The sequence below is a fragment of the Stigmatopora nigra genome, chromosome 5, assembly GCF_051989575.1.
Source record: "Stigmatopora nigra isolate UIUO_SnigA chromosome 5, RoL_Snig_1.1, whole genome shotgun sequence".
In the NCBI taxonomy this organism is placed as follows: domain Eukaryota; kingdom Metazoa; phylum Chordata; class Actinopteri; order Syngnathiformes; family Syngnathidae; genus Stigmatopora; species Stigmatopora nigra.
The window spans coordinates 551,623-567,058 of record NC_135512.1 but is presented as its reverse complement, the minus strand read 5'-3'; the positions used below and the strand labels follow the sequence as shown (position 1 = coordinate 567,058).

The 15,436-nt window shown below is 42.3% G+C and overlaps 1 protein-coding gene and 1 long non-coding RNA gene across 2 annotated transcripts in view; one reads left to right on the top strand and one right to left on the bottom strand.

Annotated features, from left to right (window-relative positions):
* Positions 1-225: 225 nt before the first annotated feature.
* Positions 226-15,436, bottom strand: part of prdm5 (PR domain containing 5) — a 15,773-nt gene continuing 562 nt past the window's right edge. Inside the window, exons 2-16 of the mRNA XM_077716744.1 lie at positions 14,712-14,795; positions 14,470-14,592; positions 11,807-11,984; positions 11,532-11,709; positions 10,954-11,049; positions 10,527-10,648; positions 9,930-10,009; positions 9,346-9,430; positions 9,115-9,272; positions 8,943-9,036; positions 8,292-8,452; positions 7,421-7,514; positions 2,371-2,456; positions 582-686; positions 226-431 (exon numbers count right to left, since the gene is read on the bottom strand). Coding sequence (XP_077572870.1) covers positions 267-431; positions 582-686; positions 2,371-2,456; positions 7,421-7,514; positions 8,292-8,452; positions 8,943-9,036; positions 9,115-9,272; positions 9,346-9,430; positions 9,930-10,009; positions 10,527-10,648; positions 10,954-11,049; positions 11,532-11,709; positions 11,807-11,984; positions 14,470-14,592; positions 14,712-14,795 — 1,809 coding nt within the window. The 3' untranslated portion in view covers positions 226-266. The remainder of the gene's footprint in view (positions 432-581; positions 687-2,370; positions 2,457-7,420; positions 7,515-8,291; positions 8,453-8,942; positions 9,037-9,114; positions 9,273-9,345; positions 9,431-9,929; positions 10,010-10,526; positions 10,649-10,953; positions 11,050-11,531; positions 11,710-11,806; positions 11,985-14,469; positions 14,593-14,711; positions 14,796-15,436) is intronic.
* The window catches only part of LOC144196515 (uncharacterized), a 16,820-nt gene continuing 12,962 nt past the window's right edge, over positions 11,579-15,436 (top strand). Inside the window, exons 1-3 of the long non-coding RNA XR_013326338.1 lie at positions 11,579-11,746; positions 11,820-11,997; positions 14,850-14,961. This is a non-coding gene — a long non-coding RNA (uncharacterized LOC144196515). The remainder of the gene's footprint in view (positions 11,747-11,819; positions 11,998-14,849; positions 14,962-15,436) is intronic.

The window sequence follows — 15,436 nt, the reverse complement described above, 5'->3', positions numbered from 1 at the left end:
GAACTAGTTTATCACGTATCCAAGTACATGAAATCATCTAATTTTTCAATACATTTTCGATATTCCATAAATTAACCAATTCCGATACACACATTTAATTTTTTTAAAAGCCACGAGTTCTTCTTCCAAAACGTACCAGCTGGAAAAACGTCATTCCCGTTGACTTAAAAAAAGAAGATAAATAATAAAAAGCTGCACGTACAGTTTTGTCCACTAGGGGAGCTGTTTATTTTTATTTTTGGTGTCCCTCCCTGGGATTTGTGGTTTTAGGCGTCCGTCTCTCCGTGGACGTTCTCCATGTGAACTTTGAGGTAGTCGTTGCGCGTGAATTTCTTGTGGCACAGTTGGCACTCGGCCATTGGCCGGTTGGGGTTGTGCGTCAGTTTGTGCCGACTCAGCATTTTCTTCAAGCTGAAGGACAGGTCGCACACCTGAGGGACAGAATTAGGCTCATTTGTCGTACCTCTACTTACAAATTCCTCCGAGTCGGAAATAGTCAAGATACGAAACGCTTTGATACATAAATATAAGCTTTGAAATGCGTGACAGATTGGGTTAAGCGGGTTTTGAGTGATACTCACGTCACACTGGAAAGGTTTTTCTCCCGTGTGCGTCCTCATGTGCTCATCCAGACCTCTTTTCTGACTAAAGGCCTTGTTGCACTCACTGCATTTGTACGGCTTTTCCTGTAAACACACACAAAAACAACTTACTAGAAAAATGAAGTAGCAGTGCTAACATTATTTACTAAACAAATGGCTTTGCTAACATCATTTTTTTCACAAGGAGTGACTCATTGTAAAAGCCATAATTGTTACAGTATGACCAACTAAAGCCTTTGAAAATGAACCAAGTATTTTGCAAAAGAGGGGCAAAGGAAATTAAGTTGAAAAATATTTTTTTAAAAACATGGTGGTTGAGTGGTTAGCGCGTTGGGCTCACAGTTCTGGGGTCGAGGGTTTGATGGCTGGTAGCTTCTCGCTGTGCGGATTTTTTTTGTGTTTTTATGTTATCCCAGAAAAAAAAGGAATAAATAAAAAAAACATGGTGGTAAGTGGTTAGCGCATGGGGCTCGCAGTTCAGGGGTCGAGGGTGCGATTCCTAAAAGTAGCGCTAAAGTTAGCGTGTGACGCTTCTATTGGTGCGTTTGGGACTTTTATATATTTGAGCGCCACATATGGCTCTCAAGCCGTAGGTTCTCTAGTAGGTGGTAATTGATGTAAAGTGAAAGCGGCCAATGGAAAGGCGCTTTTGTTTTCCAGGAAGTGATTAGAATGCGCACCAAGATGGCTCCCTTTGGCCGTCATCGGGGCGTGACTCCAATCTGACGGGCGCCGTTGTTCCCCGCCGCCAGGCGAGATAGCAAAGGAGGCTTTTGGGCATTTTTTTAAAGGCCCGTCGTCACGGCAACGGGCGGGGGGTGAAGCCACGCAGGAAGTGCGGGGCCTGGGAAATAGCGCTATCGTGTGGGCGGGGCGCGGCTCGACGACACCAACAAAAGACGCCGTTTGTGTGGTTTCGGGGGGGGGGGGGCTGGGTTTGTGTTTTGGCTTCATGGGTGTCTACATTTTTGGTTTGCTAAAGTCCATACGCTGAAAATTTTACATCCATAAATGTTGATTTAATGCGCTCAAATCAAAAATGATCTTCCTCCGCTAACAGTTAGCATGCTAATACGCAGGAAAAAATAGCATGTTCAATAATAAAACTTTGAAACAATTTTTTTTAATGAAAAACATGAAATTTAGCATGAAAATTATCTTTAATATGAAGTTGAAACACCAAAATTGATCCCATTACCATCTCAATTTATTCAATATTAATATAAGAATTCACAACTTTAGCTTAAATCAGTGTTAGCAATGTCCTACGATAGCAGTTAGCATGCTAATATCTTTTTCAAAATCTTCCCATCACATTTTTGTCCAAAATCCATCGAACGACGTGATTGGTGGAAAAGCAGGAAATGGCAGCTAAGCCACTCCCCCAAGGCCATGATCACAAAAACTTGCTTTTAGCCGCCAAAGTTGAAAGGTCAGGCAACACATGGACGCCTACCCACAATGCATCGGGTCGCGTGACCCCGCTAACGCGCCACATGTGTACCTGTCGACCCTCTCGCCGCACCAGCTGTCCAGGCGCGTGACCTTTGACCCCTCGGAAAAAGGGCCCAGCTACACATTTTGTTTATTTACGCCGCGTGGACGGGAAGTGGCGGGTTTCGAATTTCGAGACGGCGTCCCACGTGGCACGCCAGTTGAGTCACCCGATTTTGGTCTTGATTCTGGATTCGAACCCAAAAGCCCAGACCTGCGAGACAGACGCGCTAACCACTTCACCACCGCGATCCCATGTTTTTGGTAGACTTACCCGGGTGTGCGTGCGGATGTGCATCTTCAGACCGTCGTTTTTGCTGAAGGCTTTGTCGCAGTAGGGGCACTGGTAGGGACGTTCGCCTGGGGGTGACGTAGACAAAAAAAAACACCTTTGTTGTTAAATCACACCAGAAAATAGCTAATAGCGATTATTGAAAACACCTTATTTTCCCCCTTTTAAGTCAATCATTGTCATTTTTTAATTCATTTTTTCTGTGTTTTTAGTTCAAAAATCCTTTAGTAAAATCGAAAAATATATTTAAAATACACATTGTTTTAAATCTATTAAAAATCGGAATATTCACTTCTTTTAATCCATTTATAAAATAAACAAATGTCAAAATTCTATCTAAAATGAAATGGAGTTGACACGAATGTGGCCCGCCAACGGAGCCGCGTGTGACACCCTTGTTTTAAGCGTGTAGTAGCTTGCTGTAGTACAGATTCCCACAGCTCTTTCTACTTTGGCTACTTTAGTGAGATAACTCTGAAAGTTTGTCTAAAACCGCAAGATTGCATAACGAGCACAGAGGAGAACAGCCGCCTTTAATTAGCTCTGGTGGAAACCACTGCTCTGTCTGTTTTATCTCCAAAGTCCACTTGACCCGGCTAACGGCTACTGGCTAACGGCTACTGGCTAACGGCTACTGGCTAACGGCTACTGGCTAACGGCTACCGGCATTTGTTTTGGGCCGCTGTCTGTTTTGACCCGCCAAAATAAAAACTTGCGCTTTGGGTTAGCCACTGACCCCCCCCCCCCCCCCCCCCCCCTCCCCAAAAAATTGAAACCCCGCCCCCCTCGGAGCGATCTCCATCTGGGCTCGAAGGACGACAAAGGGGAAGTGACAAGCTGTCAGTCAAAAGTCGGCGAGGACACATGGATGTACTTTAGCGGGCTCTTGATCCGCGTGTAGCGCACTTGATTGCTCGACTTTTGGGAAAAGAGAAGCGTGAGGTCAGCGTTTATCAGACACCAAAGCGTTTGGGATACGCTCCAAAGCGGAGCCTTTTATCGCGCCGCCGCCGCCATGACACAATCTTAGCGGTGTACCGTATTTTCCGCTCTATAATGCGCAGTAGCCGTGGTGGTGGTTGTGATAGTCATAGGGGAATGTGGTATACATCCGCAATATAGAGCTGTAGGAGTATTTGTAGTTGTAGTAGTTGTAGTACTAGAAGTATTTTGTATTTAGTTCTAGAAGTATTTGTAGTCGTTGTAGTACTAGAGGTATTTGTAGTCGTTGTAGTACTAGAGGTATTTGTAGTCGTTGTAGTACTAGAAGTATTTGTAGTCGTTGTAGTACTGCTAGTGTTTGTAGTCGTAGTAGTTGTAGTACTAGTAGAAATAGTAGTCATAGTAGTAGTTATAGTACTAGAAGTATTTGTAGTCGTTGTAGTACTGCTAGTATTTGTAGTCATAGTGGTTGTAGTACTAGTAGAAATAGTAGTCATAGTAGTTGTAGTACTAGTAGTATTTGTAGTCGAAGTTGTAGTATTAGTACTAGTTGTAGTAGTAGTAGTCAAGGTATTAGTAGTTGTAGGTGTCATAGTGGTAGTAGTTCTAATACTAATTGTAGTACTAGTAGTCGTCATAGTCGTAATACTAGTTGTTGTTGTTGTTGTTGTTGTAGTAGTTGATACATTGACTAGATGGAGCAGTAGTAGTAGTATTGCTGGTGATATAGCGATTTCACCATCCAATATGTTACAGCATTTGAAAAAAAAAATAAGACTAACACTAAAATGTGTGTATAGAAGTGTAGATGTATTTTTGGGATAAATGTCCAATCTATTTGACAGCTTCCAGCAAACCGATCGGCCATTGGTGGCCATTCCTTTCTAAGTCAATGCAGTCATTCCAAGTCAGCCCCTTTAACCAATGCGCTAATTGGACTTTAATGAAACAATAAAAGGCGCACCGAGGACGCCATCAAAAACGTTTTCCCCTCGCGGAACCCCCCCCCCCCCCGGGTTACAATCGGCCCCAATCGGCTACAATCGGCCCCCAGCCAGCGCAACTAATTAACCGCGGATAAAACCATGGCTCGCCTTGGCAACCACGGCGCAAATACGGGTAACCTCGTCAGCAATACGACTTTAAAAAAAATCATTTTCTCTTCCGCTTATCCCCACAAGAGTCACGGGGGTGCTGGAGCCCATCCCAGTCTACGGTAGCCAGCCAATCGCCAGGCGCCATGAGACAAACAACTAATCACACTCGTATCTCAAGACTAGTTAGCATACAATTAGTCTAGCTTGCTTCGTTTGCCGATGTGGGAGGAAACCGGAGCACCTGGAGAAAACCCACCGCAAGGTCGAAACTCACCGGGAATCGAACCCTCGATCTCAGAGCGGCGAGGAGCATGTGCTAACCACTAAAACACCGTGCTTCCCTTTTTTTTTTAAATGCAGAATGTAACTAAATCTTTTTGAAAGTAACTTTGTTGAAGATCATAAGTAGAGGTACTTTTCTACTAAGAAAATACCCTTTGGGGAGAATACCGTGTGGAAGTAATGGAGTATTTGTACACACACACACGCCAAGCAGACATAAAAAGCCAATGGTCGTAAATGTCGGCGTGGCGGCTGTATATTTAGCTTGGATTTAGTTTCCCCATAACGCCGTTTGATCACGGCAAAGTCAAACAAATGAGCCCAGCCGCCCCACCATGAGCTCACCCACCAGACGTCAAATGCCAGCTGTCAAAAACAAACCCCAAAAAACAACAACCCCAAAAAAAGCCGGCCCAATCGAGCGTGTGGACGAGCCCATGAATGAATGAATGAATGGATCCTTTTGCTAATTTATTCGCTTGGCAACACCCCAAGGCGCCTAGGGTAGATTTTCCCAGAGTTTAGGGACGTCCCCATCACGTCATTGGAATGGGACGACCTGGGATTGGACCCTACGTCTTAGAACTGCGAGACCCAACTGTTCACCCACTATTCCAAAATTTTGTCGGTGATTTTCTTACTATTTTAACAAAAAATGATGTCAAAGTTATATATGCCATATGCCTTTGTTTGGCTAGTGTGACTTATACTCGGGTGTGCCTTATAGTCCAGAAAATACGCCACTTTTCTCCATTTTCTTCTCCAAACTTTGACTATCGTTCCCAATGACTTAGTCATACGTGACATTTTCCCCTTTAACTACGCACTTTAATTCAGCTAATGCGACTTACACTCGGGTGCGACTTATAGTCCAAAAAATACACCACGTTCCCCCATTTTTTTTATATTAAACTGTCGCCGAACTTGATGCCGCAAATAGCCAGGCATTTTACGTTTAGTCGCGCGGGCGTGGCCGTCTGCGGCGTACATTAGCGGACAATAGCCAGCGGGGCGGCGTCCAAAACCGCGTGCGGCGCGGCTAGCTATTACCGCGCTAATGCCTTCCCCAGGAGCCGAGTGGATGCCACACGCACGCTTCGGCCACACGAGGCATCGCTTTACCGGATTAAAAAAAAACACATCTGGCCTTCGCATTTTTTCTGTTTGTCAACAAAACGAGGGGGATGGGGGGGCGATCCGGCACCCCCGTTTTTCCAGACGTTCTCCGACGGTCCAGACAAAAGACGGGCTCGGCGGAATGTTTGAAAATAGATCAGAGAGAAAGTCAAATACACATTGCGGTGGCTATTTTGAGTCCACCACGTCCTGAGCCGTTTTTTTTTTGAAGCACTTTTAGCCAATTACAGGCCTACCTTTTTTCTGATTTATTTTTCTTGGGGAAGCATCTTCTGTCTACAACACGGGTGCGAAAGTGGCGGCCCGGGGGGCAAATGTGGCCCGCCACATCATTTTGCGATGGCCTCTAGCCCCGCCCACTCCCAACGGACCGTCCAATGGTAGCGAGCCAAGCTTTAAAATATCCAAGAATCCCAAACGTATCTCAAAGAAAGCCACGGACATGATTTCCCTGTCATTTTTGGAAGCGTTCTCAGAGAAAACATGTTTTTCCCATCACCCCAAATTGTGCCAGTCCCCCCCGGCGACCGCTCGGGCCGTCTGTCAGCTACTCGTGCGCAAAAAGCCGACCTCCAGCTGATGGAAAAAGTTCCTAAACGGACAACCACGGGCGCTCATCTTGTTTGTCTTCCTGGAACCGGTCGCCGTTGATTATTTACCCACTGGCCTTCATCTCGCTCTGCGACCATTCTCCCGCCAGTTTTTCCTCTCCCTTTGCTCTAAACAATTAAACATTAGCCGGCGCGATGAGTGACAAAGATGGTAGAAAAGGCAGTCATATTTTTGTAGGGTTTTTTGGCTTTACAAATACAGTACTGCTCCAAGTTACGAAACAAGTCGTCGAAGCAATTCATGTGACTTATAGACCGGACAATACACCTTACAAATAGCATGAACTCCAATGAAAACGCCATAAAACTTCTCTAAACAATGACAAAACACTGCGACTCATAGTCCGGACAATACGTCCCAGAAACTCCAATTGAAATGCCATCCAACTTTTCCGTCGGAGAAACAAAAGCGACGTCTACGGGAAGGAGCGGCGCCTCATCGGACAATTTGCATGTATAGAAGGACGGAAGGACAGATTTACAGGCGCTGGGGAAGGTCACGGGTCGCCGGGTAGGATGCTTTTCTCTCTCTCTCTCCTTTCTGCCGTTCCTCCTTTTCTTTCTTTTGGGGCGTCGGTGGGTGTTGGGCTCCCACCCCTCCCCCCCCCCCCCCACCCCCCCCCCACCCGCCCGGCCGGCATTCCTGCCTTTTGTTTATTCCGCATCAATACAATCCGGGCGAGCTTTACGTTCCCCCGCAAACATTCGCGTACAAAGCGAGCTGTTGACAAAGATGGAGACCACACGGAGCGTGGACTCAAGACGACCAATCAAATGCCAATGTTATTTATACATTTATTTTTATTTGCATGGCCTTTTTTACGTTTGGGCATCAAAATCTACCCCTTATCCTATGAATTCCATCAAAACTTTAAAAAAAAAAAACATTTCATCATAATTGACCTGTCATAATTTTTAAAAAAAATCATAATTGATGCACAAAAATATGAAAAAATGTCTGACCTGTGTGACTCCGGATGTGGACCCTCAGCGTCCCATTGCTGGCAAACTTTTGTCCACAGTACGGGCAGATCTTTTCCTTTTCGCCCGTGTGTGTCTGAAACAGAACATTTTCGATTACGGCTCCGCCACTGGGACTCTGCGGGCGCCATTTTGTGTCTGTGTCTGGAATAGTAGTTCCATTTTTAGCTTGTTTTTAGGCCACTCCAGCTCGATGGAACATGGCATCGCTTAACATTTGGCATCATTTTGCGAGGGGGCAAAGTTGGCGTCCGGCGGCTCGTCGTCGGTCCGTTCGTCCCCCGCGTCGGGACCGCTTTGATCCGGTTTAAAGTCCGGCCCCCCTCCGGGGTGCCTGACGCTTTCAATCTGGACGCCGAGGCGCGGTCGGCCGCTAAATGGCGTCCGGAATCGGTTCGGGGCCGGGCCGTCCCGCCGAGCTAATGGACGGGCTGCCGTTTCCAATCAGGGGACTCCGGTGGGATCCCCGGCTTTTGTTGGGGGGGCCTCACCAGGTCCAGATGGAGGTTTTTGAGGGCTTTTTGACAGCTGTCAAACATTGCTACGAACAAAAAGCTTTTTTTTTTCGCCAGAAAGATTTATTTTATTTGAAGAAGGGCGGTCCTGTGGTTAACAGGGTGGGTTCGCACTTCTGCGGTCGAGGGTTCGATCCCGGGTTCGGAGATTCTGTGGGCTCTAATAGCTCAAAAACATGCATGCTAGGTTAATTGTATGCTAAATCGTACTTAGCGATGAGTGGCCATTGATTTAGGGTGCCCGTGGTTGCCTGGGATAGGCTCCAGCACCCTCGTGAGGATAAGCGCGGAAGGGAAAATTACATTTTATTTCTTTGAAAGCAAATAGTGACGATGACCTTTTTGTGGCTCTTGAGGACGGAGGGCGTGACGAAGGCCTTCTCGCACAGGTCGCACTTGTACTTTTTGTGTCCGTCGTGCACCACCTGGATGTGCACGTTGAGCGTGTCCTTGCGCTTGAAGGTGGCGTTGCACTGGTCGCACTTGAACGTACGTTCGCCTGCGATAAAGTACAAAGGTCACAAAATACAATTTAGCATACAATTAGCCTAGCAAAAAAACCCACACAGGCGCAAATTGTAAACAGGATGGTCCAAACTTGTTATTGAACCCACGATCTAATAACTGCGAGGCAGACACGCTAACCTTTTTTGTTTTTTTCCCATAAATTGAATTTTTAGATATAATATTTACAATTGCTGAATATTCCATTTTTTATAGATCTAAAAAAATGTTTATTAGAGCTTTTTTTAATATATTTTTAGATTTTACAAAATGATTTTTGAACTAAAAACACTAAAAATTGATTTAAAAGGGTGAAAATCCAGAAATGTAATATACATCTATATCTATCATTAGAATTTGATCCTAAAACAGAAACGTGTGATTGACTTTTTCGGGCCGCACAAAATGATGCGGCGGGCCACATTTGGCCCCACGGGCCGCCTCTTTGACACCCGTGCTTTAAATGATGACGAGCGAGTCCTTACTGTTGTGGATGAGTAGATGGCGCTGTAGAGAGAAAGGCGTGCGGAAGAGGGCTTTGCACTCGTCACACTGGAATGGTCGCTCTTCTGAATGCGTCTACAAAAAAAAGTGGACAAAAAAAACGGACTTTAATTCATCTCGTATTTGGGACATTTCGTGGTGTCTTGGTTTTACCTTTTTGTGGTTTTTGTAAACGTTTCGGTGTGCAAATTCCTTCCCGCACAATTTGCATTTGTAAGGCTTGTCTTCGCTGTGGATGATTTTGTGCGCCGTCACTTGGTCCAGACGTTTAAACGATCGGCTGCAGATCTCGCACGTGTACGGACGCTTTTCTAATATTAATAATAAGAATTTGGATTTTTACAAAATGTGGGGGGAAAAAAAAGTCCTGACGTCGTAACTTACCCGAGTGTGTGATCATGTGACGTTTCAGCTGATTGGTGGAGATGAATTTTTTATCGCAGGCGTGGCAGTCGAATATTTCGTGGATCTGCCCGGTAACAACAAAAAAAAGAGGATTTTTTGTGTGTGGGGATTACAGTAATATTTTTAACAACAGTACATATTTTGGTCAAATTCATATTTTTTTAATTAATTTTTGCGGAGATTTTAATCCAAATCATATTTGACATAAGGAGAATATTTAGAGGAATAAGTCATGCTTATTTTCATTCTTTTTTTATAGTGAGCATCTGCATAATTATATACGGAATGAAAAGTTGATTAGCAATGAAAATAACTAAAGTCTTTCATCGATAAATATTTTTTTATGTTGTCACTTGCTACTATAAAGTATATAAAGGAAATAAATGTATTTTACATAACTATATCGTCATAATTTATCTCTTGTGATTCAAAACTAATGATCCCCAAAAATAATAATAATAAAATTATCATAGATTTGATAAAATAAAAAAAATAATTTAATATCATGGCTCATTATTTTTATTTATTAATTTCATATTGAAATAATGGTATAAAAAAGTTACCTTTCTGTGCTCTTGCAAATTGAGCGATGACGAACACTTCCTGTTACAGATGCTACATGTCAGTTTCCTTCGTGCGCTTCCTACAAAATAAAAGACATTTGAGAATTTGAAACTAAAACAGAAAGTCGACACTCATCATTGACTTTTTTGGGCCGCACAATATGATGCGGCGGGCCACATTTGGCCCCCGGGCCGCCACTTTGACACCGGTGAACTATAAAAAATACTGCAGTATTTACCTTAACTAAGTGGAATAAATGATAATAATTTTTTTAACACTTTTAATAACGAGCTTGATAAAATAAATGATAAATGATCCAAAAATGGTATTAAAAAGGCTCTAAATTAGCGGTCTTTTTAGCTATGGCTGGCGTCTGTCTTAAATACTTCCCTTCCGAGACCACACCGGGCGGGGAGTGGAAATCTCAGCTCAATCACCCCGCCGTATCAAAGTGGTCCATCTGGCCTACATCCTGCTCTAAATAGTCCAAATGAGGTGGAGCCCAGAAGGTGCCGCCGCCGCAATTACGTGCTAATTAGAGGTGCTTGGCTACCAAAGGAGTTGTAAAAAAAAAGCAAGATGGCGGCATGGTGGACCTGTGTGAACGTTGCCTTTATGTTTCTTCAGGGCGTCTTTGCTCTTGAAGCGCTTGCCGCAGCTCTCCTCTTTGCAGATGAAGCGGGCGTCGCCTTTGCACGCCTCCTTGTGTTGATCAAAACTGAAAAAAAAAATGAAAAGACGTTGCAAAAATGGCCCGTTTTGGTCCGTTTTAGCGTCACGTGACGTTTAAAGGCGCCACTGGGATTAAAAATGATGTGAATACGGCACTCATTTGGTTGGAAAAGCAATTTTGGGGATTTAGAGCTGACTTTTTGAGGAAATATTTATAACAGTAATCCCTCGAATATCGCGGTTTCGTGACTTTGCAGATTTTCTTTCTGAATTTGGAGTTTTTTCTCAATCATCACATTTTTGGATTGTTTTTTGCAAGCGGAAGCCACTCCCCCATCCTTAAAGGATTACCTGGATTCTGAGCTGAAGGTGCTGTTGCACAAGGAACACTGGTGCGGCGCTTTGGAGTCGCCCGACGGGCTCAGCGAATCAGAACAGTGCAACACGCTGAAAAAAAATAGTTTCAAAAAACATTAAAACAAAGAAGAAAAAAAATATCACGCATTACCCGTGAGAAAAAGCGGCACGGAATGAAATGACAGAATTATTTAACGAGTGCACTGGTGTCAAAGTGGCGGCCCTGGGGGCCAAATCTGGCCCACCGCCTCATTTTATGCGGCCCGAGAAAGTAAATCATGACTTTATGTTTTAGGATCAAATTAAAATGATAGATATAGATGGATATTAAATTTCCTTATTTTTCCCCCTTTTAAATCAATCATTGTCATTTTTTAATCCATTTTTTTCTGTTTTTAGTTCAAAAATCATTTAGTAGTAAAATCTAAAAATATAATTTAAAAAAAGCTAAAATAAACATTGTTTTATATCTATAAAAAGCGGAATATTCTGGGCTTTTAATCCATTTCTATAAATAAAAATCCAAATAGTCTATCTAAAATGGAGTTTCGGTTAATGCGGTTTGAACTCACTGTCGCTGCAGCGCTTGCTTGACGGGGAATTTCTTTCCGCAGGTCCTGCACTTGAAGTCCTTGTCGTCGGTGGTGGGTCTCTGGTGGAGACTCTGAAGGTGAGCGGCCAGAATGTCCTCGCTGGGGAAGCTGCTCTCGCAAAGCAGGCACGGGTGGTCCTCCTTCTTGATGGCGGCCTCTAGGGGCGCAAATTCACCATCAATTTCAAGCAACAGGTAAACCACCGTTTTAGCAGCGTTTTGACAGCGTTTTATCGGCGTTTTATCAGCATTTACCCATTTCCATCAGGCGCCGGGCCTCCTTGCCGCCATCTTCCTCGTCCTTATCCGGTTCTTCAACTTCTTCTTCCTCTTCCTCCTCTTCTTCCTCCATGTCGCTGTCCAGGAAGCCAATCAGGAGCTCTGTGTCCGTCTCAATGTCGTCCACCGCCAAGTAGAAGATGTTCTCGCCGTCCTGGAAATCAAAGGTGAGTTCACAAATCAATATTATCATTAGTATGTTAGAATTAATAAATACATGCCCTTTCAAAAAACAAAGAAAATAGGCCATTTTTAAAATATTTTAGATATATTAATTAGGTTATTATTAATAATTATATTATACATGAAAATATTGTATATATATAATTTTTAAATATTTTAAATATATAAATGTATTTATAATAAAAATAATAATTATATTATTTTATATCTATATAGTATATATAATTATTATTAATAAATATAATATTTAACAATAGATATAACATATCTATATAAAATATATATTTGATTTCTAATCAAATTGATCAAATGTAGTATATAGTTGAAATAATAATTAAGTAGAATTAAATTGAAGTTAATTTATTACTACCTAAAATAGGTTTTTGTTGATACATGGCCAAAAGTAACAGAAAAATAAGCAAAAACAACTTTAATAAACAAAAAATATTTCCTCCATTTTTTTCACGTTAAATCCCGCCCCTAAATTCTCCCCGAATCAATGTTTTTTTGCTAAAAACAGACATTTTCGCGAGATGAATCCTCCAAAATGAGGGTTAAAAAAAAGGTCAAAAAGAGGTACACATCCCCAACAGCCAGCGTGATTGGTCGCCAAAAGGTCACCCCAAAGCTCTGCCTTTCGTCAGCGCCGAAATTTGTTGGAGCGCTTTCTTCTTCTTCTTCTTAATGGTTATTTATGTCAAATTGGAAGAAGAGCGAGCGAGCGAGCGAGCGACCTTCCGTTTGGACAAAATGGAGGTCAATTATGGTGATGAGTGCCGTTGACATACTTGGGGGTTTTTATGGCTTTAATCTGGTTAATTTTAACCCCAGTTCACCTGGCCATTATACACACTTTTGAACCTTTTCTAATACTTTCTATTACAGCCTCTGTGGCTTTTATTCGGGTACTACAATTTACTCCCAAACCCCCCCCCCCAAAAAATATATTTTTTAATAGTTTAATTATATTATGTTATTTTTTTTAATCTTTGACCACCGATAGCCTGTTATTTTGTGTTTTTTGGGCTATAATTTTCTGAAAAAAGTTACGTTATCAATGCATATTTAGCCTGTTTTTGCCCATTTTACTATGTTAATGTGTTTTTTCTTAGTTTTTGACCCCCCAAAAAATGACCCCCCCTTAAAAAGTCACTTATACACCAGTTTTATTAATTTATTCTATTCTTTTTTTTACATTGTGTATTTTTAAGCTAGTGCGCCTTATAGTCCGACAAATACGGTACAAAATATAAGTGTATCGCCCTCCCACGCGTCTAAAAAAACGAACAAAAAAAAACAACCTTGTCTGTTTTGGTTCAAAACAGGAATTTCAAAGAAATATTTCCTCTCATTCAATTATTTTTTTTCTCCCAAAAAAAAAACATCCGGCACCGCAAATTCTTTCCATAAATGCTTTCTTTTCCCCACGTAACGTTATGTAACTTTCTTGTCGTCAACTCGGGTCAAAACGACCCTCAGAATGTTCTAACCGTCTTTGTTGGATAACCCGTTGTTGCAATGTGAATTTCATATTCGATGAATATGACAACGCAAGGGGCCATTTTGAAGAGGGGGTTTCGGAGGGCGGACATTTTCCAGATCTTCAAGTCTGGGTTGCGTCTGTCTCACATTGACACAATTGTCCCGAAAGCACCTCTTTGAAATCGTTTTGCCTTGAAAGATGAACCGTCACCCTCGTCAAACTTCACAAGTAAAGCTTTTCAACAGGAAGATTCATTTTCAAAAATGGAAAATCAAGGCTGTCAAAGTCGGTTGAAAGATGAGCAGCCAAAGCCAGTTCAAGTCAATTGGACCTCAATGGTTGTCAACGGCAACCATTTTCTGTCGCTTTGTCTATTTTTCGTGCATCTTCTCCCAGAAACGTCAGCTTGGTGAGTTTCCACTATGCAGAGGCAAACATCTTAATTTTAACCTGTGTGAGATTTTAGATATAATATTTTGTTTTTTTTTAATTGGATTATTAGAACTGGATTCAAAACCCAGAATATTCCGTTTTTTTTTAGATCTAAAACAATATTTATTTGAGCTTTTTTAAAATATATTTTTAGATTTTACAAAATTATTTTTGAACTAAAAACACAGAAAAAATGATTTAATGATTTTACAATGATTGATTTAAAAGGGTTCAAATAAGTAAATGCAATATACATCTATACTCATCATTGACTTACCCGGGCCGCACAAAATGATTCGGCGGGCCAGATTTGGTCCCCGGGCCGCCACTTTGACACCTGTGCTCTAAATCATTTTATTTTTTTTATTTTTGTAGATGAGAATTTCCTACTGGGATTTTGGGTTGCCAAACGGCGATTATACTCATGATAATCCGGATGTTAACAATACTCGGGATAAGCCGCAACAATGTTGGAGCGTTATTGTCTAACGGGACTTATTAAAGCGCTATTGGATATTTCCTCTGTGTGGAAAAAACCGACCTGAATGGCCGCCAGGTTCTTTTGCTCCTGCGATGGCGCCTGGTGGACGAAACGGAGCCAGTTGGCGTAGCGTGGATTGCTGGCGTCCAAAATGTACAGGACGTCGCCCTTTGTGCCGCGAACCTGCCAAAAAAAACAACAACCTGTATTCATTTTCTGAACCGTGTATTTATCACAAGGCCGTGGGGGGTGCTGGAGCCTAGGCCAGCGGACTCGGGGCACCAGGTGGGATGTTCACTGACCTCCCACATGAGTCGGGTATCGGAGCTTTCGTCCAGCTCGCACGGCAGCTTCTTTTCGCCGGCGAAGGGCCCGAATTTTTCTCCCTTTAAAGGCAAATTGGAAGGAAAATTTGAACTCTTTCTGTTCTCTTTAAACAGATCATCAGAATCCAGTTTCCAAAAAAAATTCCTCTTGACGGCAATAGACGTCCAATCCATTTTGACTGCGAGAGGTGGCAGCAAACGATGTCAAAGTCAGCTAACCTTGAAGGTATGACTATAAATTTGATTCAATTCTTTTAAAATCACTGTTTTACCGTTATTTTTAAATCTAGAAAACATTATTTATCCCTTTTGTATTGTTACGAGTTTTATGATGAAAATACAAAGTTCCAACTTTCAACATATGACCTTAAAGCACTCTTTACCGTTATTTTTACTACTGAAAACACAACATTTACTGTTACGACTTTAATAATGAAAATACGAAGTACTAACATTCAAGCTATGACCTTAAATCACTCTTTAAAGTTATTTTTTAAAATGTAAAACACAACATGTATCCCTTTTGTATTGGTACGAGTTTAATGATGTAAATACAACCCCCCTACGCGGTAGTAGTTTGTCCCACAACCCCACTTAACACGTGAACTCACCTCAGGGCTTCCCACATTACAGGCAGGGGGGCGTGGGAGACATAAACGTCATCTTCCACCCCCTTTTTTAAAAAACATATATATTTATTT